Genomic DNA, 26,328 nt, shown 5'->3' on the forward strand with positions numbered 1-26,328 from the left:
AATTCTCATTCACTACAGGGCTTGGTTCAAATTTGGCAAATATAAACAAACAACCATCTTGAGTTGTTATATTACCAAAGTGTTGAATACTTTATATCTTGGCTTGGTTGTTTGTTGTTTAACTTGTACTTGGCAAATAAATTGATTGTTTGGCTTGAAGATATTGTTTAATTGATTGGTTGTTTAATTGTGTTATTGATTGGATAAAGGAAGTAAGTTCTCGATTGAATAAAGAATTAAACAAACAAGTCAAGAATTGGTTAAAAGAAATAAAGGAAGTTTAAGGTATCTCAAAAGGAATTAAAAGAAAATTTTAAAAGCCAATTCACCCCCCTTCTTGGGAAGCTATTCCTAATTTCAATACTATTTTGGGTGTAAAGGTAAAGAAACACAATTGTGGATATGCATTATCTTAATCTCATTGTATTGAGAAAATAGTTCAAAAGTATAAACATTTAGGAATTAAAGAGGCTATATCTTATGATGTTTCTTTGAAATTAAATGTAAAATTTGGAAGATCAGTTGCTCTAATTGAGTATGCTAGTGTAATTGGTAATCTTATTTATATTATACATTGCATTAGGTGACATTTCATTTGTGTTGACGCGCAACAATTTTAATCTTTCGATCAATAAAATAAATCACACAAATAACATTCACATAAAAATGGAGACGAGAGATTTTACGTGGTTCGGTAAGGTTGCCTACGTCCACGAAGCATGCACTTGGAGAAAAATCCACTATGAAACGATGGCAGTACAAGATTTGATTAGTCTCTCCCCAATCCTAGATCCCCTGTACACCCCTTCACCTTCAATTCATTGAAGAAAAGTTATTCCTAAAGAGAACCCCTCTCTAGCTATCCTTGCATAAAATGACAAGAAATCCCTATATTTTCCAATAGCTTACAAACATATACATGACACCAAACAACCGTTGGATTTAAAGACGATCCAACGACTGTGATAAAAGTTACAATAAATAAATAAAAATAAATATATTTTTTTTAACAATATCCACCTTGGCTTTTAATCATAGCCAAGCACAACATTCCATCCCCATGCTCTAGGATGCTCTGTCAACAATCAACAAGAGACTACATTAACTAAGTCTAGATAGCACTTGAAGTTAGCTAATGTAACAGGCTTCGTGAGTATATTTGCAACATTTCCATCTGTGTGGATCTTCAATAACTGGAACTTACCACTTTCAACCCAACCTCTAACTACATGGTACCACATGTCAATATGCTTCGTGTGAGAGTGGTAGATCTGATTCCTTGCCAAGTGGATCGCACTCTGACTATCAAAGAATATGTGTAACCTATCCTGCATAACACCAAGTTCCTGAATCAGTCTAGTTAACCACAAAGCTTTCTTACCTGCCTCTGCCAAAGCTATGTATTCTGCTTTTGTAGTAGACAAAGTTGTAGTAGGTTACAACATATCCTTCCAACTAATGGAACCACCAGCCATGGTAAAAATGAAGGCAGAAGTAGACATCCTCTTATCCAAATCACCTGGATAATCGGTGTCCACATAACCCTGAACATTACAATCATCAGTACTTTCAAATAGGATACCATAATCATAAGTGTCATGCAAATATCTAAAAATCCATTTCACCGCATTCCAATGCATTCTACCTAGATTAGCCATATATTTGCTTGCCAAACTAACTACATATGACAAGTTTGGTCTACTACATACCATAGCATACATCAGACTTCGTACTGCACTAGCATAAGGAACACTGGCCATATCCAACTTATCCTCATCAGTAGAAGGACACAGTTTAGTAGACAACTGAAAATGAGCAGCTAGAGGTGTGCTTACTGGTTTAGCCTTATCCATGTTAAACCTTTCCAACACCTTCTCAATATACTTACCTTGTGGCAACCATAGCTTCTTTTGTTGTCTGTCCCTCCTGATTTCCATGCCAAGGATCATTTTAGCTGCATCAAGATCCTTCATCTCAAACTCATCTTGTAACCTAGTTTTCAACACATTCAACCCATCAGTGTTGTTAGAGGCAATCTACATGTCATCCACATATAGCATAAGGATTACATATATGCCACTGTTAAGTAATCTAAAGTAAACACAAATGTCATAACTGCTTCTAACATACCTAATCTTCAACATATAAAAATCAAACCTCTTATACAACTGCCTAGGGGAATGCTTTAAACCATAAAGAGGCCTATTCAACTTACATACCAGGTGCTCTTTACCTTGTTCCACAAACCCCTCCAGTTGCTCCATAAAGATATCTTCCTCCAACTCACCATGAAGGAAAGCTGTCTTTGCATCCATCTGTTTCAGATCTAAATTAAGCGTGGCATCCAATGCTAACAAGGATCTAATAGAAGCATGCTTAACAACATGAGAAAAAATTTCATTATAATCTATACTTTCTTCTTGTTTGTATCCTTTTGCTACTATTTTATCCTTTCTGATTTTGAAGTAGGTTCTTTTCTTTCTGAAAACCCACTTACAGCCAATCAACTTCCTGTCCTTGGGCTTCTGAACCAACACCCAAGTGCCATTCTTATGAAGAGATTCCATCTCCTTAACCATTGCTCCAAGCCAACTATCTCGTTTAGCACTCTGAACTGCTTAATGAAAATCAAAAGGATTTTCACTACTAGTAATCAGAGTAAATGCAACTAAGTCCTCAAACCCATACCTGAACGGAGGCTTAAAATTTCTCCTTTCTTTTCCTGTGGCTAGCCCTATAGGCTCATGTCTATCACCTATCTGAGGAATTTCTTGAGGAACTGTAGCTTGTCTCACTATATCCTGTGCAACAGAATCAACAACAGTAGTCTGAGTATTACCCATACTTGAATTCTAAATACTATCCAGCTCCACCTGAATAGGTATGCCCATTGAATCAAACTTCACCTTCTTATCAGCACTCTCCTTCAACATGGCTTCCTCATCGAAGACCACATCACTGCTAATCACCACCTTCCGTGCTATAGGGTCCCACAACCGATATCCCTTCACTCCTTCTTGGAAACCAAGAAATACGCAGAGTTTGGACTTAGAGTCCAACTTTGATCTGTTCTATTCCTGCACATGCACATATGATGGACAACCAAATATTCTCAACACAGAGTAATCTATTGTCTTACCTGTCCATACCTCCTCAGGAACCTTTGCGTTAATAGCTGTAGAAGGAGACTTGTTTACCAGGTAGCATGCCATACTCACTACTTCTGCCCACAATGAATTAGGCAGATTAGCCTGAATCCTCATACACCTTACCCTCTCTAGTAATGTTCTGTTAATCTTTTCAGCCACCCCATTATGCTGTGGCCCATGTGGAACTGTATAGTGCCTAGTGATCCCCTCTTCCTTACAGAAGTCATTGAACTAGCTTTTTTTGTACTCCAATCCATTGTCAAATCTCAGAAACTTCATTTGTTTCCCTGTATGATTCTCTACTTGAGCTTTCCATTCCCCGAACTTACTGAATATCTCACTCTTGTGCTTCAGAAAATACACCCAGACTTTCCTAGAAAAGTCATCAATAAATGAGACAAAATAAATAGCACCACTATGAGACTGTACCTGTACTGGACCCCATACATCTGAATGAATGTACTCCAGCATCTCCTTGCTCATATGCTTTCCTGTTCTGAAATTCACCCTACACTATTTACCAAACAAACAGTATTTACAGAACTTAAGCTTATGATAAGAATTACCTCCTAGTAAGTTCCGCCTATGCAGCTCTTGCAAACCACGCTCACTCATTGGACCTCGCCTCATATGCGATAGAGTAGTATCATCTGTATCTGTATCGGAAGAGGTACTAACTGCAGCTCCACCTGTCACTGTGCTACCCACCAGAGTGTACAAATTGTTCCTCAAATGATCCTTTATTACTACCAGTGAACCTCTAGCCACTTTCAGCACACCATCCCTAGTTGAAAAAGAGAAACCATTATTGTCCAAAGAGCCCAAGGAAATCAGATTCTTTTTTAGGTCTTGAATATGCCTCACATTGCTGATGGTTTTAATCACACCATGGAACATCCTGATTCTGACCGCTCCACTACAAAGAATACCACAGGAAGCATCATTACCCATCAACACCATCCCTCTAGAGATTGGTTCAAAGGAGTCAAACCAGTCCCTGTATGGACACATATGATATGAGCACGCCGAATCCAAAGTCCAGGTATCGGCTAAGTAACTGGAAACTGTAGTAACAGCCAAAAGATCCCTATCAAAAATTGATGAACTACTCTGCACTACAATAGCCTGCTTAGTCTTCTTCCTGTTCTTTTCCTTTAAATCTTTTTTCCTCCTTAGACAGTCCTTCCTTATATGCCCTTCTTTCCCACAATAAAAACAACCACTCCTTTAATTCCCACTCTTACCCCTAGACTTAGATCAAGATTTCCCTTGATTCCAATTGCCCCTGCTAGAACTCCTACCCTGCTATTGGCTAGGCTCACCCTTAGCCACCAACCCTTCTCTATGTCCTAGATGATCTAGTTTGTAAAAATTCTCACTCTCTAGAATGGTAGTAGTCACCTCGTCAACTGTAAGGGCCTCCTTACCTAGCAGTAGTGTGGTTTTCAAAGTATCCAGTGATCTGGGAAGCGGATGCAACATAATCCGTGCTTTATCTTCCTCCTCAATTTTTACCTCAATACTTAGCAACTGTGTAATTATCTTATTGAAATAATTGAGGTGGTCTCTGACTTCTGTCTCCTCAGTCATCCTCAAATGATACAACTGTTTCTTCAAATACAATCTATTAACTAGGGACTTGGACATATAAATATTCTCTAATTTTTTCCAAAGCTCAGCTGGTGATGTTTCATTCAACACATTGTATTTAATTTCTAGAGCTAAACTTAAGTGAATGGTACTTACCACTTTCATTTCCAGCTCCTCCCACTGATCATCTAACATGGTTTCTGGCTTATTGTCTTTCCCATACATTACCTTAATCAATCGTTGTTGGACCAACACATCCTTCACAATGCTCTACCACAGACTAAAATTATTTTTCCTATTAAAGGGCTCCACCTCGAACTTGGCCGTCGAAGTACTCTCCATTTAAAAAAGAAAATTCTTTTGTTTTCTTCTCTCCTCTCACTTCAGCACCTGTTAGGATGACATCAGTAATGGCGTCTGCATTAGCTTCTGCGTCAATGTGACGTCAGCGCTCCACGGGGAGGATCCACGCCTCAACCTGCGCTCCGATCCGATTCTGAATTCGGGTCTGTCACCCAATTTTGGCACTGTTCATCATGTTCTTCATCTGCAAATTTTTTTTTTCTTCTAAATTTTGTTTTTCACACCTTTAATTGAAAAATGATCCTCCTTCCATTGAAAAATTCCAGAATAATTTTTTGGCTTCTGATCTGAATCTCTGCATACCTCAATCTGATCCGAACAAACTGCTTTGATCTTGAGCACTCTCGTGAAAAAACTTCAGATCCAAAAAATTTCTTTTAATTTGATCTAACTGATCTGCCCCCCAATTGAAACCGTACTCTGATACGACTTGCTAACCTCAGTGATCTTAATCTTCCGATCAAGAAAATAAATTACACAAAGAATATTCATAGAAAAATGGAGATGAGAGACTTTATGTGGTTCGGCAAGGTTGCCTACGTCCACGGAGCATGCACCTAGAGAAAAACTCACTATGAAATGATAGTAGTATAAGATCTGATCAGTCTCTCCCTAATCCCAGATCCCCTGTACACCCCTTCACCTCCAACCCATTGAAGAAAAGTTCTTGTTAGAGAGAACCCCTCTCTAGCTCTCCTTGCACAAAATGACAAGCAATCCCTATATTTTCCCATGGCTTACAAACATATATATGACACCACACAACCGTTGGATTTATAGATGATCCAACGACTGTGATAAAAGCCACTACAAATAAATAAAAATAAACATATTTTTTAACAATTTGCAATTTGAAAACTTTCTAGATACACAAGTAATCCTAGTGCTAGTCACTAGAAAGGAATTTGAAGCATCCTTGGTTATCTTAAAATAAAAATTACTTCAGGATTATTTTATAACCAATTTCCTAGAGCACTAAAAGCTTATACTAATGCTAGTTAGACGACTAGTATAAGTAGTAATAAGCCCATATCTAGTTGGGTGTTACACAAGGAAGAGGACAATTTCATAGGCTTTTAAGAAACAAACACGTATTACACATTCAACAATGGATATAAATTGTGGCATAGGCCCTGTTCCTGGGGCTTTGTTTGGGTACGGTTTTTTTGCTCGGACTTATTTGCTTGTTAGTATCCCGCGTGTCGTGTAGTATGCCTGGCCTGGTTCTTTTTCGGTCGCTTGTAGTAGGTTTAAAAGAAGCATAGAGGTTAAGAAATTTGTTGCTTTGGAGGTATGTGATTCACAACAGAGGGGGCGTGGGGGCGGGGTTGAGTTGGGTATTTAAAATTTTGTCCTAGGTTTAACTAATCTAATAACAGTATTACTCAACCTAGGGTATGTCTACGCATTTATAAACCCAATCATTCACAATAGTAAAATATAAACATTCATGTGCTGGAATTTAAATTGCGAAAATTAAAAGCACGCACAAGAAATGTTATCGGGGTTCGGCCAAAGTGCCTACGTCCCCGCCTTGACTCTTATGCACAAGGATTCCACTACGACTCACTTAATGGGTGAAGCGGTACCGTTTACAACCAGGTCAATTAGCAGGGCTGACCTCAACCTACACCTTATCAGGATGGTGCACTTAACTTTCCTAACCGGGTCTAAGCCAATCTAAGACTATTCAACATGGCTAGTCTCCCTCTTCAGGCCCATGCCTGAAATACAATGAATATAAAATTATTGACCTTTTGAGTCCGATCCCTGTTTTGATTCTGACAAAGCACTAATATTTTATGTGTGCATTTAGTGTGTGAGCGGATTTTCATTTTAGCACGAACGTAAGATACCGAAAAATGGATGCCAACAAGAACATAAAGCTCACACTCTCCTGGCGTTTTCCATGAAGATTTAAGAGCAAAGAAGATAAAAAGACATTTTTTTTTACTTGTACGTGCATTTATTTTTATATTTGGTTTGTAATAATACATACATCTTGCATGATGTTTTAAATGTTCAAATGACTGTAGAATGACCATAAGGACCGACTGACCTTAGGACCCCAAATATTGCAATAAAATGTCCCCCATAGTCTTGAAAATAAACATTATATAATTAGAGATAATTTAATAAAGGAAAAAAGACCGAAATGCCCAATGATGACATGTTCGGTCGACCAAACTCAGTTACACTGAGTTCCTCGGTCGACCGAACCCCCACCGGGTCAAAATGTTGACCGCTTGGTCGACTGACCAAAAGTATATAGGCAAGTCCTGGTCGACCAAACTTCCCTGGGTCAACAAGTTGACCTCCTGGTCGACCAACTGAAATTATATGTGCAACGGCCAGGTTGACCGAACCCCCACGTAGGAATTGCCAACTGCCAGGTCGACCGAACCACCTAGTTCAAATTGAGCCGGTTGATCAAACCGCGCTGAATTGGAAAATCGCCCTTGAACCTTGCAAGTCCGATCGACCAACCTTCCAATTCAAATTTCTCCCAATTGACCGAACCCTGCCACTCGGTCAACCGAACCTCATGTACGGTTGAACGAGCATCTCGGGTTGTTGAATTTTTTACTGCCGGTAAACGAGGTTCTTTTTAATTAAACATCATTAATCTTTTTATAAAAAGACCTCTGTGTCCCTAACGGTCATAATTTTTGGAAAGTCTATAAATACCCCCTTATTTGCTTTGATTAGTAACTTTGATTAACCTAAATCCTTTCTCTAATCCATTGTTAATCAAAGTTCCTCCGAAATGGTTTTTATTGTTTAAATCATTCTTCTGGGGCAAAATATTTTAAACAAATCTCTTCAACTCTCTTTCACTTGTTTATCTCAAAATCATTTTTAAAGAGAGTATTTTATTTTGAGAATTTTATTTGTATTTACATGCATATACTCTCACTTGTTATTTATCTTTTGAAAATCAATTTTTGAGAGTATTGCTTGCATTTCTCCTGATTATTTAATTGATAAATATTTTGGAAGAAATTATTTATAGCACAAATATTTTATTGAGTTTAAATTCCTAGATTCTCCAAATTCTTTATTTGCAAAAATATTTATAAGAGAACATAATACTCATATTTTTATACATATATTTGTGTTGATTATATAGAAAATGCACCCTTTACTCTACTGAGCTCAAATCATATCATAAGAGAGTACATACATTTTAAAGCTTTATTGTGTACATTTCCACTTGTATTTCAGAAGCATTATTATATGTACAAAAATGTTTTATTGTATGGCTGGGTTCATCCCGTTAAATGAGATCGGTTGGGTTCAGCCCGTAATTGAATTGGAGAGTCTCAGCCCCGTAAGTGAGATTGGTTTGGTTCAACCCAAAAATTGAACTGGGATTTTCCTCGCCCCGTAAAGAGAGGATGTAAACAGCTTCTACTTCACCCGTTTAAGTGAGCAAGTTTAGTGGAATCCTTGGGGGGTATGCCCAAAGCGGGAATGTAGGCTGGTTTGACCGAACCTCGATAACAAATTCGGTGTCATTCTCTCTATCTTATTTAAATTCTTATAATTTAATTTTAGCATGTGTATGAATGTTTATTGAATGTCTTAATTATCTGCATACACACATTTGATTTAAAAAAGATATTGCGTACGTGTAAGCTTGCTTTCAGTGTTAAACTCATTTTACATATACGTGTATATGTTGAATGGGATATTATACGTGGTGAATAGGCGAATCGTTTAAATTAGTCGAAAAGTTTTTTTAAAACCCAATTCACCCCCCTCTTGGGATCACACCAATTCCAAAAAAAATTTACGTACATGGAAATGCTTCTTACATAAGCTGATATGTACCAATATAATCAATACACTACCAAATGATAAGATATGATAAGCTCAGTGTAATCTTAATTTCTACTCTCAAAGATTAATGCAAATATGACAATCAGTTTGTGAGAGTGTATGTAAAAAATCTTTGTGTCAAAATAACAGTATCAATCACAATGCAGCAACAAAGATCTCAAGCACACTTCAAATATCCTCAACAAATATTTTTCTCAAAATAAATCACAAGAGATATTTGAAATTAGTTTGTAAAATAGTATTTATCTTCAAGCACACTTCAAATACCTTCAACAAATATTTTTTCTCAAAATAAATCAAACAAGATATTTAAAATCGGTTTGTAAAATAGTATTTCACAAACAAAATGCAATATAAACTCTTGAGTATTGCAATGAATATGCAGAACTCTTTAGTATTGCAATGAGGCCTAGAAAAACTAGAAGCGTACTCTAAAAAAAAATTAATCTCAATCAAAATGAGCAAGTGAGAGTTTAAGCTTGATGTGATGAACACACTCTTACTAAGTGGTATTTGTAATATGGATGAGTAAGAATGGGAGTATGAAGCTTGAGTATGAGAAATAGGCTTTTTGAAATTCAAAAGGTATTTGCTAGTCATGTTTGCTAATCTCATACTAATTTTTGCAAATGAATGGGTATATATAAAATTCCCCAAAATTATAACCGTTTGGGACATAGATGTCATTTTTTCAAAAGTTTAAGTGAGGTAAATAATATTTAACAATGTTTTAACCTTGGTAAATTCGGAGCAACCTAAGAGGGTCAATCGACCATTTTCATGGTTCGGTCAACCGGGTTGCCAAGTTCGGTCGACTAGGATAATTTTGATATGAGAAGATGGTCGACCAATCAAAGGCGATTCTGAACCCTCCAAGGTTCGGTCGACCGAACTTCATTTACTTTGGTCGACCAAGTCATTTTGAACTTGGAGGTTCGGTTGATCAGGGCGTTGGGACTTCCCCCGAGGTGGTTTGGTCGACCAGAGCGTTGTAGCTCATTTCTGGTTGATTGACCGAAGAGTCAACTTGTTGACCACAGGGAGGTTCGGTCGACTGAAGATCTATGCATGTTCTGGTTTAGTCGACCAAGTGGTCAACAGTCAACCCTGGCGAGGTTCGGTCGACTGAAGGTGTTCTGTATGTTTTGGTTCAGTCGACTGAATATACAATAACTATGCATTTAAGTTCTAATTTCTATATAAAGTCACCCCTTCTCACATAATTCTCATTTCTAAGTTATAAGGGACTTTTCATGTGATATTTTGGGGTCCTAAAGTCAATTTATGGTCTTTGAGAGATAACCCCAAAAACTTGGCGTTGATCGACCGAAGGATGCCCTAAGGTCATTCGGATCCCTATGGTCATTTGAGCTTTTCAGTCCTATCATGCATGCAATGCATTAATTATTACAGACCATTTCTTATTTACTATTACAAACCCGAATAGAGCAATAATTTAAATTACAACAAAGGAAAAACTTCAGGGTCTTTAGACTTTGAGTCCTCATGTGCCATCAATTGATCTACTAATATAGACCTACACACAAACTTGATAACCAACAATTACCAGTGTTTGTCATTATCAAAACCGGGTGTGACCTATAACGTCAACAAAATTTGCTATTGGGAATTGAGTTGTGGCCACAACTAATGCCAACCATTTGTTTGCGTTTTGATAGTGAAGAAAGTATGCCTAAAGCATTTAAGAAAACATATAATAGCAAATCTAGACATATTAGTTTGAGACATGAACATATTAGACAACTAATCTCGGAAGGTATAATTAACATTGTATATATATGATAGGTCAAGTAATAATTTGGCAGATCCATTCACTAGTAAAGGCCTTTAAGGGATTTGATAAAAATCACAATAATCACAAATAACAAGAACCCAAACTTTTATTGGTTATATTACTTTTTAAATGGTTTAATAGGTAACAACAAGTTATTGACATGCCACTATGAATTGTTATGTTAATAAGAGAATGAGTGATTTCCTCTTCATGAAATTCATAATTATAATGTGTCTACAATAATGAGTTCAAAATGAAAATTTCATCTATCTAAACATGAGAAGTGGTGCCGCTTCTAGCAAAAAATTGGGGTAGATTTTTATAAATGTTCATGAAATGCTAGTGGTAACACAAGACTATGATAGAGTTAAAATATTGTTCATTGAACTTCTCACTAAAGCATGGCAAAATTATAAAGAAATCTTGGTTTAAACATAAGACACCATTGATTTCATTAGAATTTTGAAATATTTACAATAACATGAAAGTTTAAGTGGGAAGATACCAACTTGTAAGCATGACTCAATAACTACTTCTTTTTTTTTTTGAAAAATAGGGCGGCACCTCTAAACTTTATTAGAAAACCCCTCACTTATGGCGGAGGAAAACCGTGGTTACAATTTTGGGACTTTAGGACAATAAAAACAAAATTCTAAGACCCTAAAACTAACTTAACCAACCTAAACCAAACACCAGCAACCAAAAAAACTAAGAAAACTAAACCACTAAAAGTGAATTAACACAAAACATCATGAGCGCAAAGAAGGAAAACCCAACAAGTCCAAACGAATCATTCCCCTGACTTGCTGAGGAAGATCATCTTGGCAACTATATGATCGAGAAATACCAGATTCACCCTATCTGGCAAAGAAATCTGCACTTTTATTCGCCTCTCTGTAAACATGTTCCACTTTGAACTGTATGCCTCTTAATGCTAGTAAAAGTTCTTCCCACAAATCCCATAAGTTCCAAACCGAGCCCTTCCCAGAATTTATCCACTGAACCAACAAAGCAGAGTCACATGCAATCTCCACTTGATCAAGTCCGAGATCATTGCACAGATTAATCCCTAAAATAATCGCCTTCAATTTAGCCATGTTATTTGTTCCATAACCTAATAATGAGGAAAAAGCTGCTTTAAATAAACCCTTTTCATCTCTTATCACGCCTCCACCACCACAATTCCCTGGGTTACCTCTACAGCTCCCATCCACATACTCAATAACTACTTCATTTAATATTTATATTACAACCTAAGTGGAGGATTATTGGATAAATTGGAATAAAAGGGAGAAAAATATTACAATGTAAGTGGGGGATTATTGGAGTTTTCAAGTTTTAGATGGTAATATAAGATTGTCCCAAACATTGAAAGTTTGAAAATAGTGAAAATAAGTTTGTAAAGTATTTTCCATTTCATTTGTTCAAAGATATGGCACACGTGATCATAAGGAGTTTTTTCCCGATTTATCTTTTTTATAAAAAAATATATTAAATAATATCCTACTTGGGAAAATAATTCCTAGAATGACTCTGACGTAATCTCGTTAAACCAACTAGCGAGATTTACTATGCACTACTGATGCTGCTTTGGATGCGTGGCAAATCTCACTCATTCATGCAGCGAGATTTGCTTAGGAATACTAATCGCCCATCCATTCGGTGTTGGACGCATGGCAAATTTAGCTGATTCATCCAGCGAGATTTGTTTCGGAATACTAATTCGCTTATCCATCCGACGTTGGACGCATGACAAATCTTGCTGGTTCATCCAGCGAGATTTGCTTCGTCCCTTACACAACCCTTTTTCCTACCATTTTGTGTGTGAACAAAGAGGAAGGTCCTATAGCTATGCAGACGTTGCAGAGAGACAGAGAAGTGCAGGCGACCGTTGCTGAGGCAGAGGGCAACAGAGATCGGACGTGTTGCAGGTGACCGTTGCTCGTTAGGAGGCTGCTAATGCTAAAAAGATTTTTGAAAATGACATACTTTAAATTATTAATAAAAAATGAATGCACAGTAAATTTTGTTGGACTAAGCGGCGAGATTTAAATAGTAGTCAAAATAATTTACTGATGCATGACAAGCAAATTTCGCTGTTTCATCTAATGAGATTTGTTTAAATTTCACTGGATCAAGATTATGTCAAAGTTGGGAATTATTTTCCTTTAAATCTCGTTCAAGTAGCGAGATTACGTTAGAATTATTCTGAAAATTATTTTCCAAAATAAGATATTATTTAATATATATATATTTTTTGAAAAATAAATGAGGAAAAAACTCTGATCATATAAACAAACGGAATCAAAATGACGCATGTACTTTTGCATACATTGGACACTGTCCTCGATTGCCACCTGACCCCAAAAGCAAACCCATGATCTTTAAATGCGACAATGTCTGTCGCTCGGGACTTCATTTTGGATTTCTTACACCCATTAAAAAGCCGATGTAGTTGTTATCCCTCTCTTTCACTCCTTTTCCCGATTATCACTGCCGACAAAACTCGGCTGGCCCAAGCACCCATGCAGTAGTCCTCCTTTGCCAGTTATTTAGGACGCCCATCATTTCTTGCGTGTATGCCCATTCCTCCCTTTTTTTTTTTTTTTGGATTATGCACTGGGAATCCACGTGTCCGTTTTACGGTCTACGTGACTAATCCTGTGCCCCTTGAAGTTGACCCCACAACTCCAAAGGGAGAGTAAATTCAGGAGTTCAGGGGCGGAAATGAGCTGAAGAGGGTTTGAACACCTGACTTTATGAGAAGCACTCCTGTAGCCCACACTACCACCTGAACCACACCCTAGGGTACCCATTCCTCCCTTTGATAGGAGTGTCCTGTGTCTGAGTGTTAATTAGTTCAAAACCATGATGGCCGCGGCAAGATTGCCTCCGCCACCAGTTTTGAGACCGGCGACGGAGGGCGGAGATGTGCATACCCGAGGTTTTAAGTTGGTAGTCGCCTCCGCCGCTGACTCCACAGTTGGTGCTGGTGTTGCTGGTGGTGGTGGGAGATTTCCGTCATTTCTGCCCAAAGAGGTTGAGAACATCAAAGACTCGTTTGCTAGAGCTTTGGCTCAGAGGATTCAAAGACTTCCCGTGCAGGTTAGTAGTCTGTATCATATGTGCTTTCTCTTGATCTCTTCTCTTTAATCTTCAATGTGCAATGCCAGGGGTTTTATACTTTATGATTTACTAGTTGGGTTTATTTTATTATCCTTTCCTTTGTTTATAACTAACAAGGGTTTATATTCTTTGGGAATCCTAAGTCCTCATGTGATGAAGCTTCTGACATTCTTTTGAACTTTGAATCTTCAATAATGTTCATGTCTCTCCTGACTTGAAACTTCTTGTTCGTCTCATAGTTTTAAGTGTGCTTTTCATTCAAGCTCTTCAAGCATATCTACTTGATTTTATGAAAACACTTCAGCCCTGAAACTTAACTCAAACAACCATGTTGAGTAACCTTTTATCATCAAAAAGAGATTAAGCCTTGTCAGGCCAACAAATACTTTTCTTCTTCTGCCTGTTACATCTCTGTTAGTATTTGGATGACTGAAAACAAGTGCTATGCTTGACTCTCGACTGGCGAATGCAAGCCATTGCTGGAAGGGTTGTTGTATCCTGGAGGTGGAATCACACAAGCCTTCTGCACCATATCAGAGAGGCGAAATCTACCCTAAGGGCAGTGCTCCGTACACCTAAAACGATAAGTCCTTGTGTTTTATTTTTTGCATCCTGGTTATTGTATATTGAACTTAACAAGTTACGTTGAATTGTAATTCATTACCTTATCTTTTTCTAAACCAAATCAAGTGGTTTAAGGTCTACATATAAAAGATCAGACTAGGTTGAAAATATCATTTTATTACCTTTTGACCATTGTGGTTTGCATGTAATAATTGCAGACTGGATTCTCAGACAACTGTATTATGAGTAGTTGTGTGAAGCCGCTGACTCAAAGAGAGGACAATCCAGCAGTTCTCCTCCATTGTTTTGACAGGTTTGTAGTGTAATGCAGGATATACTATTGTTACAAAAATGTATTCCCTGTTAAGCTGAGTTCATTCTATTGCATAGCTCTTGCTTAGAATGGAGACGTGCATTTCCCTTGCTTGAGGAGGCTGGTATGGAGGCTTGGGCCATTGACATTCTTGGATGGGGCTTCTCTGATTTAGGTTCTTACACCTTAACCCTGTTTTAACTACACATGTTATACATTTCTTATCCATGTATCCTTGAACTATTTTCATACCTTTACTAGAAATGCTTCCACCTTGTGATGTGGCATCCAAGGGTTACCACCTCTACCAGGTACTTTTGTATATCTGTTAAGCTTTGATTCTTGGAAATGTTATTTTGTTCACTCAAACCTGTTAATTCTCTGCATTTCTGGAAATGCTTTGATACATTTTCTGCATATTTTGACAGCATTTATTCATGATATTTATATATTTTGATAGTTGGTTGCATTCAGGCCTGAGAATGTGGGTAGATTGAAAATATCATGATGGAAGATGATAGTAGAATTTTGTCCCGTGAGATTAGAGACTGATTTGATTTTATCTTAACTGTAACATAGTTTTGGAAGTCCTATATAAAGAGGCCAATGATATTAGTTGGACCGAGCCTTGGTGCTGCAGCAGCCATTGACTTTGCAGTCAAGCATCCGGAAGCTGTAAGTATATTCCTTCAGTTTTGCAAACTATCAGGATGCATACACTATGGACGGTTTGTGTAAAATGTTACAGCTTTACATTTTTAAGCTCATTTTCTTTAATCTTTTTGTATTTTCATATGAAAATATTCATGCTATTCAGTTGGTTGTTGGTTAAGTTTTTTGGACCTGCCAAATGGTGTAAACCATGCACTGATAATACAATGCTCAAATGGTAAATCTAAAAATGGTTTTTGTGGAATTCTGGCACTACTACTTTGTATCAAGTCTTTAGAAGTTTTATGAACTTCGTTTTTACTTGATTGAGTTGGGATTTATCAAGTGTATTACCCTGCGTTTTCGAGAGCATGGAATTGAGACTTTGGATTTGGATTTGCGTGGATCTGAAATAAAGTCAATACTAATTTGTGTTGTGTTTTATCCAAATCCATACAAATCCAAATCCAAACTTTGAAAACCATGCTCCCAAACACTACCTTAGAAGTTCTATGAACTTTATTTTGAATTGATTGAGTTGGTTTTATCAACTGTATTTGGAAGTTCTATGAACTTTGTTTTTACTTCATTTAGTTGGGATTTTATTGGGATGAAGAACCTAGTATGAATGGAATAGTCAGTCCTTAATTTAATACATATGCTAACAGTGATCAAATCCTTCAATATGTAGCCCACAACATAGGTTAACGGTGATCCTATTTCAATTTTTAAGTTGGAAAATTTGGGGTTTGAATTTGAATCTACAAATCTAATCCATAGATCAAAAGTTTTGGGGGTTGTGAATAGTTTCAGGATAAAAGGCTGATTAGCCTTTTCAGCAGAATCAACAAACAATATGGACAACAAAACAGTCTCAGCAAGAGAACACAACTAACAGAAAAAACAGCTCAGTTTGCTGATGTAGCATCGCTTCCTTTTGATCACTGCAATCTGACTTCCTGAGCAATTCTCATACTTAAAAGATGAGGATGACAAGGATTATTATTATCAAATGGCTGAACATTTTCTGGCTGTCCAAGTGCAATAGGCAGCAGCTGTCCAAACCAGCTTACAAATAGCATCAGAATTAGAATTTCCTTTTCTTGACAACCAAGACAGATTTGAATCTCATTCCATATGGACCCTCAATATATTCATCTTCAGCATAGCATCCTTGTACATTTGTTTCGTTGTCATTGTAGGCAATCTATTCAAAATAGCCGACCATGCAATAATGGAAATTTTGGGTACATAAGATATTACTCCAAGGAACAGTGCTACCTCTTCTTATAGCATGCCATGTTCTGTAAAGAAAACTTCCTATTTGTATTTAAACTCCATAGGATTTGATCCTCACATTCAGAATATGGAGTGCAGTCAGTGTGTACCTCTATTGAATTCATATTAGCAGCAAATCTTCTGTTCCAAAACCAGCTTCTTCCATCAATTATAGAATTAACGTTGTCAAACTTTTGAAGGCCAAACTCAATAGGCAAATGCTTTCAAACTCAATGGGCAAATGCAGTCCATATTATGATACTCAATTAAGGGGCTACGATGGTGCCAATATCATAAAATAGGAAAGTTGAATGCCCATTACCTATTTTATACTTGATATGCTGGTAGGCAGTTTGTCTCTTTTTTATAAAAAAAAAAAAAGAAAAAGAAAATTTAATGCCCATTACCTATTTTATACTTGATATGCTGGTAGGCAATTTGTCTCTTTTTATGAATCATTCTCCAAGACCATGCAGAGTCTGATGGAAACTGAATTGTTTTAGTCCCTCAGTTTTTCTCCATCTGTTCAAAGATTATTATAGCTATGTGGTTGATGAGCTGAAGCCAAGGGGATATTTTGTGCTAATTGATCTTAACAAACAAATGGCAGTTACAAATTGCATGTGCACATGTACTAGAAAGAACTTGTGTCCAATGCAGGCAAATATTTTTCTGCTTCATCGCAGTTGTGTTCGGCCTGCTCTGTGATATGGTTTCTTGGAAAATTCTGTTCATTTCCTGTTCCCTAAAATGATATTTTTTTAAAATGCCCTCCAGGTTGAGAAGCTGGTACTGATCAATGGAAGCGTATATGCAAAAGGCACAGGACGTCTAACAAAACTACCTAGAATGGCAGCATATGCCGGGGTTAGTCTCTCTATTCAAAGTCTAGCTCTTGATAGTCATAAATGTTAGAAAATCATCTCTTCTTTTTTAATGTTATGCACATACCTATGACAGAGATTCATACTTCAGCGATTGCGTTTTATATGACAAGATATAAACCTGCGGCTGTAAAGGCAAATCTAAAATTTTAGCAATTTTAATCGTCATCCAAGACAATGAATTTCCAAGAATTTCTTATTTTTAAAACTAAATTCCTGGCCTTTTTGGACCTCTTTTTTCTATTGTAGACACGTCATTTTTAACCATGAGATCATTTTATAAATTTCAAAAATATTGGGGCCTCTGGTGCAGTTTGTCAAAATTGGCAGCCCCAGGATGCATAGGTAATTATGAAGGGTTTCTAAGTGGTATTTGGATGTCCAAGACAAGGGAACAAGTATATGACTCGGCGATGGGCCTGGATCAAGGAATTGGTGGGTCAAAATAGCCCAAATGAAGGAAGAATCAGTAGAGCATGTCACTGAGCGGCACCTGCTGCTGCACCAAGCCCTGCACCAGTGTCTTTCATCACTTCGCACAATTTGTGCCTTTTTATTAATTTAGAGGGATCCCAGGCCCTTACGAGCTGTTGGATTGCCCGAGTAGAAAGGAAACTTTTCACCTAGGTGCTCTTTAGGACACCTAGGATTTGGAAGAAAAGAGGGCACCAAGGATTAGAGAAGAAAGAGGGCATCAATCATTGATCAAGTTTGTTAAAAAATATGTTTATTTTTATTTATTTATTGTGGTTTTTATCACAATCGTTGGATCGTCTCTAAAACCAACGGTTGTGTGGTATCATATATATGTTTGTAATTCATGGGAAAATATAGGGATTGCCTGTTATTTTGTGCAAGGAGAGGTAAGAGGGGTTATCTTTAGGAAGAACTTTTCTTCAACGGGCTGAAGATGAAAAGATGTACAGGGGATTTGGGATTGGGGAGAGACTGATTAGATCTTGTACTGCCATCGTTTCATGGTGGATTTTTCTCTAGGTCCATGCTTCGTGGACATAGGTAACCTTACCGAACCACGTAAAATCTCTCGTTTCCATTTTTCTGTAAATGTTTTTTATGTGATTTATTTTGTTTATTGGAAGATTAAAATTGCTGCGCGTCAACAAGTGGTATTAGAGCCAACAGTTCGTAACTCTGGGTTAGGGACATCGTAAAAGTTGAGACGTGAAATTGATTTTACTGACGTGCTAACAGTTGGAGGACCAAGTGTGTGACCGAGGCCAATAAGGATCATCTAGGTCTGGGACAGATTCGAATAGGGTTAAGACGTGGGAGGTAGGATTAGTTCAGAAGCACGTGAAATGCAAGCCGAGACACATAAGGTGTCAGTGGTAAGGCCCACTTGAGCAACTGTTGGGGAATTGGGCTTACTCCCATAAGGGAGATGGTTTCCGTTCAAGGGGGAGCGGTTGGAACTCACAAGAAAGGGGGAGATTGTTGAGAATTCCACTTGTGAACTTGTCCCACATTGAAAAATTAGAGTGGATGATGGGTGCTTATATATACATGGTTGGACCCAAGACCCAGTAGGCTTAAGCTTTTAGGTTAAGTTGGTGTTCACTCATGTGTATCAAGCCCACCCATGGGCTCCTTAGTCCTAACAAGTGGTATTAGAGCACGGTTTTGATTAGGTGCATATCTGATAGATCAGATCAGATTGAAAGAAATTTTTTGGATCTAAAGCCGCGGGAGTGCTAAAGATCAGAGCAGTTCGTTCAGATCGGATTGAGGCACGTGAAGATTCAGATTAGGTGCTAGAAAATTATTTCGGAATTTTTCAATTGAAGGAGGATCATTTTTCAATTGAAGGTGTAAAAAAAAAAAAATTCAGCCCTAAACCCTAGACCCTAAAAAACCTAAACCCTAAACCCTAAACCCTAAACCCTAACCCTAACTCGAAACCCTAAGCCCTCAAGCCTATCACCCTAAATCCTAAACCCTAAGCCCTAAGACCTAACCCCTAAACACTAAGCCGTAAACCCTAGACCCTAAACCCAAATCCCAAAACCCTAAACCCTAAATACTAAGACCTAAACACTAAACCCTAAACCCTAAATCCTAAGCCCTAACCCTAAACCCTAAAACCTAAACTCTAAACCCTAAACCCTAAACCTTAAACCCTAAACAGTTAACCCGAACCCCAAACCCGAAACCTAGGAAAGACATCCTGGCAGAGACAGCTTGACAGCTTTACAAAATGTTAGCATTGGCTCGGAAAAACTAACTCAAAAATTCAAGCAAAATAACGAATCTGAACTTAATGCATATATTCATTGGTTGAAATATGAAATTATTGGCTGCTTGAATAAAAATTCACTTCTAAATGGATATGGCAAGTTTGCCTTGTATTTAAATCTCAAATTTCTTAATTCACGCTTAAATATAAATATCTAAAGTTAAGCATACCTTTTGTCCATTGCACCAGCTTGTGGTTTAGGGAATCCATCTCACACTATATATCATTTAATCCTAAACCCATCATTGAACTTAAGAGCCTAAATCAAAATCAAGTCATCATTTTAGGACATATTAACTAGCACGAATACTTTTTGAATAATGTCCTACTTATGAATACTCTTCTAAACTTAAATAAAAATTTTAATCTTTAAAAGTATTCATTCTTTACTTCTCAGGAGAAACTCTCAAACTTTAAGTCAAACCCATTAAAGTTTTATATACTTAGAGATGAGTTGAATGGTTAATAAAATCATCTGGGTCTCAATCTAGATGAATGTATAAAATTCAAGTAGACCTATGCACATGTAGTAAAAATCTAAAGCCATTCCAACTTGGGGCCTCTTGCATATAGAAATTCATAAGAGAAGAGACATTGTAGGCTTATGACTTTGAAAGAAATATTCATTGTGACCTTTTGGTCCTCTAAGCCTAATCATGTAAAGCCGAGTTTGAATCATTGAAAATCTTAAAACACTTGGCTAAAGAACCTGAAAAATAAGAAAAGGCATAAAATGAGTTGAGCACATAACTCAACGGGATCATATATTCTTTCATGGTTATATAAATTAAAATGCTCTCATATTTTTATTTCATGCCTAAATGTCCATATGAGTACTGATATGAATTCCTAACTATCCATGGTTATTTATTGTTCATTGTATTTAGTTGGATGGTTTACATTTTATATGGACTGTTGATTATACTACTGGAATGCATGCTTAGTCTAGAATGTCTCCTGCATGGCGGATGTAGTTGATGTGAATTGCATGCTGGTAGTGGATATAGGTTTTTGTGTGCCTTAAACTGAATTATAAACTGCTTGATTGAACCTATTGGGTACAGGTTTTATGGAAAAATGTCCAATTTACATACGGCATGCTACTGAAACCTTGTATATAGATGATTATGATAAAATTAATGTTAAAATATTTTTGAAAGGATGAGTGAAAGTAATTTAATATTAAATTTTATCTTAGCATAATCATCGAATAATTAGAGGAGCCTAGCTCGATCACTAGAGAAAGAACTTAAAGTATTCATATGCATCAATTCACATTTTTGAATATTGAGACTCTTCAGAAAACCCTGAACATCATATCCAGTGCTTAAAGGTCTATAAATAGATATGGATTGCTCTTGGTTGTGAGTATTAGTTCATGCCTTAATATATTTTCTAAGATGCATCTGTGGCTTATAGGGATAACCATACTAATCAATATACTGTTAATAAATCATCAGTATGGTTGGTTTAAAAGGATTTCAAACGAATGGCTAATACTACTGAGCATAATGAAATTAATCTTTGGATAGTATAAGTAGTTAAAAAGGTCTAAACACGTACTCAAATTGATAGGGGGACCATCTGAAATTAAATTTCTATCTTGTTATGCTCACCAATATTTTTGGTATAGATTAGTTTGTTATTCACTGTGGCATGTGCTTAATTGTGATAACCTTATTGAATATCTTAATTGAAAAATATAATACTTAGACACACATTCTTTGTGGTTGCCATATGATCTTACATTCGATTGTTAAATCTTTAGGATTATTATGGTTGTGATTTTCTAGTTATATTTTTGTATATGCTTAATTGACAAACTAGAAAATTTGTGCTTGCCAGATCTTTAAAGCTTCTTTTTCAACAAGCACCCCCAGTGCTTTTTGTAAATATCAAAAGGGGGATATATATCTATATGCATATAAATACATACATATATATATATATATATATATATATATATATATATTGTAACACTTTATGGAAAGAACTAATTTCAAAACTATTTTTTTTTCTTGCCTTATATTATCATTATATACATATATGTTTTTAAAATCGCATAATTGGTTTAGTAACTACACATAAAAATGCATGCGAACTAGTTAGACTGCCTTTAAGCTTAAACCTATTTTTTATACACTGCATGTCTTCAAATTCAAATTTTCTACGGGTTTCATGAAATGCTTAAATCGAAATGGCTTGAGGATATTTCTAATTTAACTATGTTTTAATGTCATTTATGTTAGCTTTACTGTAATCCCAAGAGGGGGAGGGGGGGTGAATTGGTACTTTTAAAATTTAAGCCCTAGGTGAATCTCCTAACATCAGTATATTCACGACCCTATGTTCAATCTAGTGTAGGTAATGTAAATATGTACCATAAATTAAATAAAGCAATTTAATTAACAACACATGCACCAGAAAGCAGTAAAGGAAGGGTGACATGTAGAAATGTTATCGAGGTTTGGCCAATTGCCTACGTCCCCACCTTGACTAACAAGCACAAGGATTACCACTATACTTGCCCACTTAAACGGGTGGAACGACACTTAAACAAATAATTTCAATTAGCACAGGGCTGACCTCAACCTTTACAACCAATTCTTACCGGGCTGGATTACCACCCCCTCATGCCACGCCTCAAAACACTCAGATTTAACAACAATGGATTTGGTACAGTTATTTTTCTTTCATGTAAAGAATATGTGTACCCAGTTACGTGCAATCACATATACCACCAAATGATATAATAAGTAAGCTCAATATGGTTTAATATATCTACTCTCAAATAAATTTGCAATCGATGTAATCAATGAGTGAGAGTGCAAACCATATGATCTTTGTATCACAATATGTATTCAGTCTAAATGCTCAAATAAAATATCAGTCAGACTTCACATATTTCAACCAGTAGATTTTCTCAATCACATAAAGCTCAAGTAATGTATATGAGTTTAGTTTGCAAAAATAATCAAATCTTCGTTTTCAACAAATGATATAAGTCAATGAATATTTCAACAAAGATTTTTATCACATAAACAAATATCTTTTCAAAGATATGTCAAGATAAAATATGATAGATATTTGGGAGTGATTTAAAAAATATTTTGCAACCAAAATCAAATACGAGTTTCTCAAGATGTTGCAATGAATATGCAATACTCAAAAGATCAAACTAAGTCTTCTTAGAAAGGACTTATTAATAAAATCCCCTAAGAATACTTAAGGTTTTGCTCTCAAATAAATCGAATCAATTAAGCACACACCTTAGGATAACAATCCTATAGAGCAAACAACACTCAAATCAAACTTACAAAGGATTTTCAGCAATAAGGCAAGGTAAGAAGAGTATACAGAGCTTAAAAATGAGTAGTATGAGTTTTGGAACTGAGGGAAAATTTCTTAATCGAGTTTGCTAATCTTGATTCTAGTTATTCCAAATGAAGGGATATTTATAGACTTCCCCCTGATTATAACTGTTAGGGACACAAGTGAAATAATTATAAAAGTTTTAATAAAATTTAATCAAATTAACCTCGCTTTAAAAAGTTAACTGTGGTAAAAAATTCGGACCAACCCGAGAGCATCGGTCGACCATGACAAGTTCGGTTGACCAAAGTTCTTGAGATTCGGTCGATCGAGCATTAAATGAACTGTGAGTTCGGTCGACCGAACTTGTTAATCCGAAGGCGATTTTCCATTTTTACGAGGTTTGGTCGACCGGGAAGATTTTGAACTGACTCGGTCGGTCGACTAGACAGTTGAGTTCCCACACATGGGAACTCGGTCGACCAGGGCGTTGCAATGTATTATGGGCACAGTCGACTAGGTGGTCAAAAAAGTTGACTCCTAGGGAGTTCGGTCAAACAGGGTCAAATAAACTATAAGAGTTTGGTCGACCAGGCTATGGTCAACTTGTTGACCCAGCACCGGTTCGGTCGATCGCGCATTTTTGTACAGGTTAGTTCGGTCGATCGAGTGTGCACATTTTGTGCATTTCAGTCCTGTTTCAAGCATTCAATCACCCTAGACAAATGATCAATCATATGTATGCATGAGTGAGTGTCCTAAGGTCATATTTAGGTCATTTTTAGTTATAAGTTTACTCATCAGATCATATAGGTAATGTCTGTGATTATTACAAACCAAGTCATATTTACTATTATAGACCTTTTGAATAAAAACAAAATAAAGTACAACACATATATACTGGGTCTTCAACTTCACTCTCTCTTTGTGCTATCGTCATGAACTGCCAATTTGAATACCTGCACATAACCTCAGACATGCATTAAATGCAATAGGTATTTGTCATTATCAAAATTTGGTGTGACCTATAAGCTCAATAATTTAAATATTTTAATAACCAGTTTTATTGCTTGCTTAATTGCTTTATACTTTATGAGCTTGTTTGTGCTTCGCAATGCATGATCATCACACCTATTGCATGTTGATAGTCATACTCCTGTTTATTGATTTTGAACATACTGGACTGTGTGAGTTGACTGTTATGGATAATTGAAAATTTGAACTCAATTAGGTCACTTAGGTACAAATTTATTTTAGGAAATGCTCTATTTTCAAATGGCATGCTGCCAAATTTTTTAGAAATTTTCCTAATTCATCTTTTGTATCCAAATGATTGTTGCCTTCATACTATATTTCTTAGCTATTTTTTATGTTGCCAAACGGGGGAGAAGAGGCAAAATTGGGTACTTTCATAAATAATTGAGCTTTAATTCTCTTTATGCACATAGTTAGTGAGAGCCTTTCTTGGCTGTACCCACTTTTGTATAAAGTATTTTTTTCATCATCAAAAAGGGGGAGATTGTTGACCGAGTTGGTCATATCCCGGTTTTGATAATGACAAATACATTTGGTATTGACATTTGTCATGAGCTTGCATGTAGGTTCACCCTATGCATGTATTTGAATAGAAAGCTACATCATGATGGCTTTTGGTGATCACGCAGAAGAATGAAGAAAATTGTGTTGTATTTGTAAGTATTTTTATATTCTTTATTATGGGTTGTAATTTAATTATGGGTTGTACCACAATATGGTTTGTAATAATTTGCATCAAGCATGGTAGGATGATATGCACAAAAAGACCTAAATTGACCTTAAGACCCTCATGTTTGCATTAAAATATGCCCTATTGAATGAAATTCAATCATCATATGAATATGGATAATCTTATAAAGGGACTAGGACCGAAATGCTTGAAAAATTCATGTTCGGTCAAACGAACTATAATGCATAGAAGCATTCTGTCGACCGAACCTTCATAGGTCAACATTTTGACCCTTCGGTCTACCAAACCAAAAATGAGTTGTAACGCTCTGGTCGACCAAACCGATATGTAGGGTGTTCCCAACTGCCTGGTTGACTAAACTTTCAATACAAATATTGGTTAGTCGACCCAACACCCATGTTCGATCAACCGAACTTAATTCGATCGACCGAACCTCGAATATTCAAGAATCGCTTTATCAATGGCCGACTGAACACATAGTTCAAATTTTCCCTAGTCAACCAAACTATGCACCTCGGTCAACCGAACACTCAAGACGGACGACCGATGCTCTCGGGTTTTCAAAATTTACCGAGGATAAAAACGTCGTTATTATTATTAGCCTCACTTAAACATTTCCAAAAATGACTAATAGGTCCCCAATGATCATAAAATTGGCCAAGTCTATATATAGGGCCTTATTTTCAAAATTAACAAATGATTAGCACTTCGATTAACTTGAAAATTCTATGAAATTTTAAGTGCTTTTTCTTCACATATAAGCCCATACATCCACTCTTTGCTATTCCTTTGAGAAATCTAAGTTCGTAAAAGTGTTGTTAAGTGATTCAAAGTGCTTGAACTCTACTAGTTATAAATTGATTGATTTTTTCATAGAGAGTTCTAGCTAGGGGTTTCCCTCGATTTAAAAATAATAAATCTTTCAGTGGGAAAACCTTTGCAGCTAGTGATTCTTTGCATCTTCATTGCAAAACTCATCAAACTTGTGTGATTTTGGTTTGTAAAATATTTTCTACAAGCTTACATATATTTCAAACATCTCTTGAACCATTATTTTGACAAAATCTTATTTGAGATATTTTGAATATTATTGTTAGGAAACTTTTTAACTTGTGCTGATTGATTTACCTTGATTATTTGTTTCAAAGTTTGCTTGGGAATACACTCTAGATCATTAACTGTAGATTTGCATTAGATTGAGTTTTTAGCACATTATTAAGCACTAAGCATATTTACTATCATCTATGCTTGCATATTATCTAGACTGTATTGTAGTACATATATGCTTGTTTGAGAAGCATATTTTCGTGTACAAAAATTTTCATATATTTGTTATATTCCAGGTGTGGGCCTAAAGAAGGAGACTAACCATGTGGAACAGTCCCAGATTGGCTTAGACCTGGTTAGGAAAGTTAGGTGCAACATCCTGGTAAGGTGTAGGTTGAGGTTAGCCCCGTGAATTGACCCTGTTGTAATCAGT

General features: G+C 36.4%; 1 protein-coding gene across 1 annotated transcript; it reads left to right on the forward strand.

The window, feature by feature from the left end:
* Positions 1-13,319: 13,319 nt before the first annotated feature.
* LOC131160539 (alpha/beta hydrolase domain-containing protein VTE7-like) lies at positions 13,320-25,000 on the forward strand. Its single transcript, XM_058116334.1, has 7 exons — positions 13,320-13,845; positions 14,649-14,743; positions 14,821-14,918; positions 15,005-15,054; positions 15,323-15,418; positions 17,450-17,539; positions 24,724-25,000. The coding sequence occupies exons 1-7, from the start codon at positions 13,609-13,611 to the stop codon at positions 24,748-24,750; spliced, it is 693 nt and encodes a 230-aa protein (XP_057972317.1). The 5' UTR covers positions 13,320-13,608; the 3' UTR covers positions 24,751-25,000.
* The last annotated feature ends 1,328 nt before the right edge of the window (positions 25,001-26,328 follow it).

Source organism: Malania oleifera, chromosome 1 (assembly GCF_029873635.1).
Source record: "Malania oleifera isolate guangnan ecotype guangnan chromosome 1, ASM2987363v1, whole genome shotgun sequence".
Lineage (NCBI taxonomy): Eukaryota > Viridiplantae > Streptophyta > Magnoliopsida > Santalales > Ximeniaceae > Malania > Malania oleifera.

What these genes read in the sequence shown, in the direction of transcription:
- LOC131160539 (XM_058116334.1), top strand. Translation starts at nt 13,609, where the DNA reads ATGATGGCCGCGGCAAGATTGCCTCCGCCACCAGTTTTGAGACCGGCG. An exon ending in CTCCTCCATTGTTTTGACAG is followed by an intron (nt 14,744 to 14,820) that starts GTTTGTAGTGTA and finishes TCTATTGCATAG; the next exon opens with CTCTTGCTTAGAATGGAGAC. An exon ending in AGGGTTACCACCTCTACCAG is followed by an intron (nt 15,055 to 15,322) that starts GTACTTTTGTAT and finishes ACTGTAACATAG; the next exon opens with TTTTGGAAGTCCTATATAAA.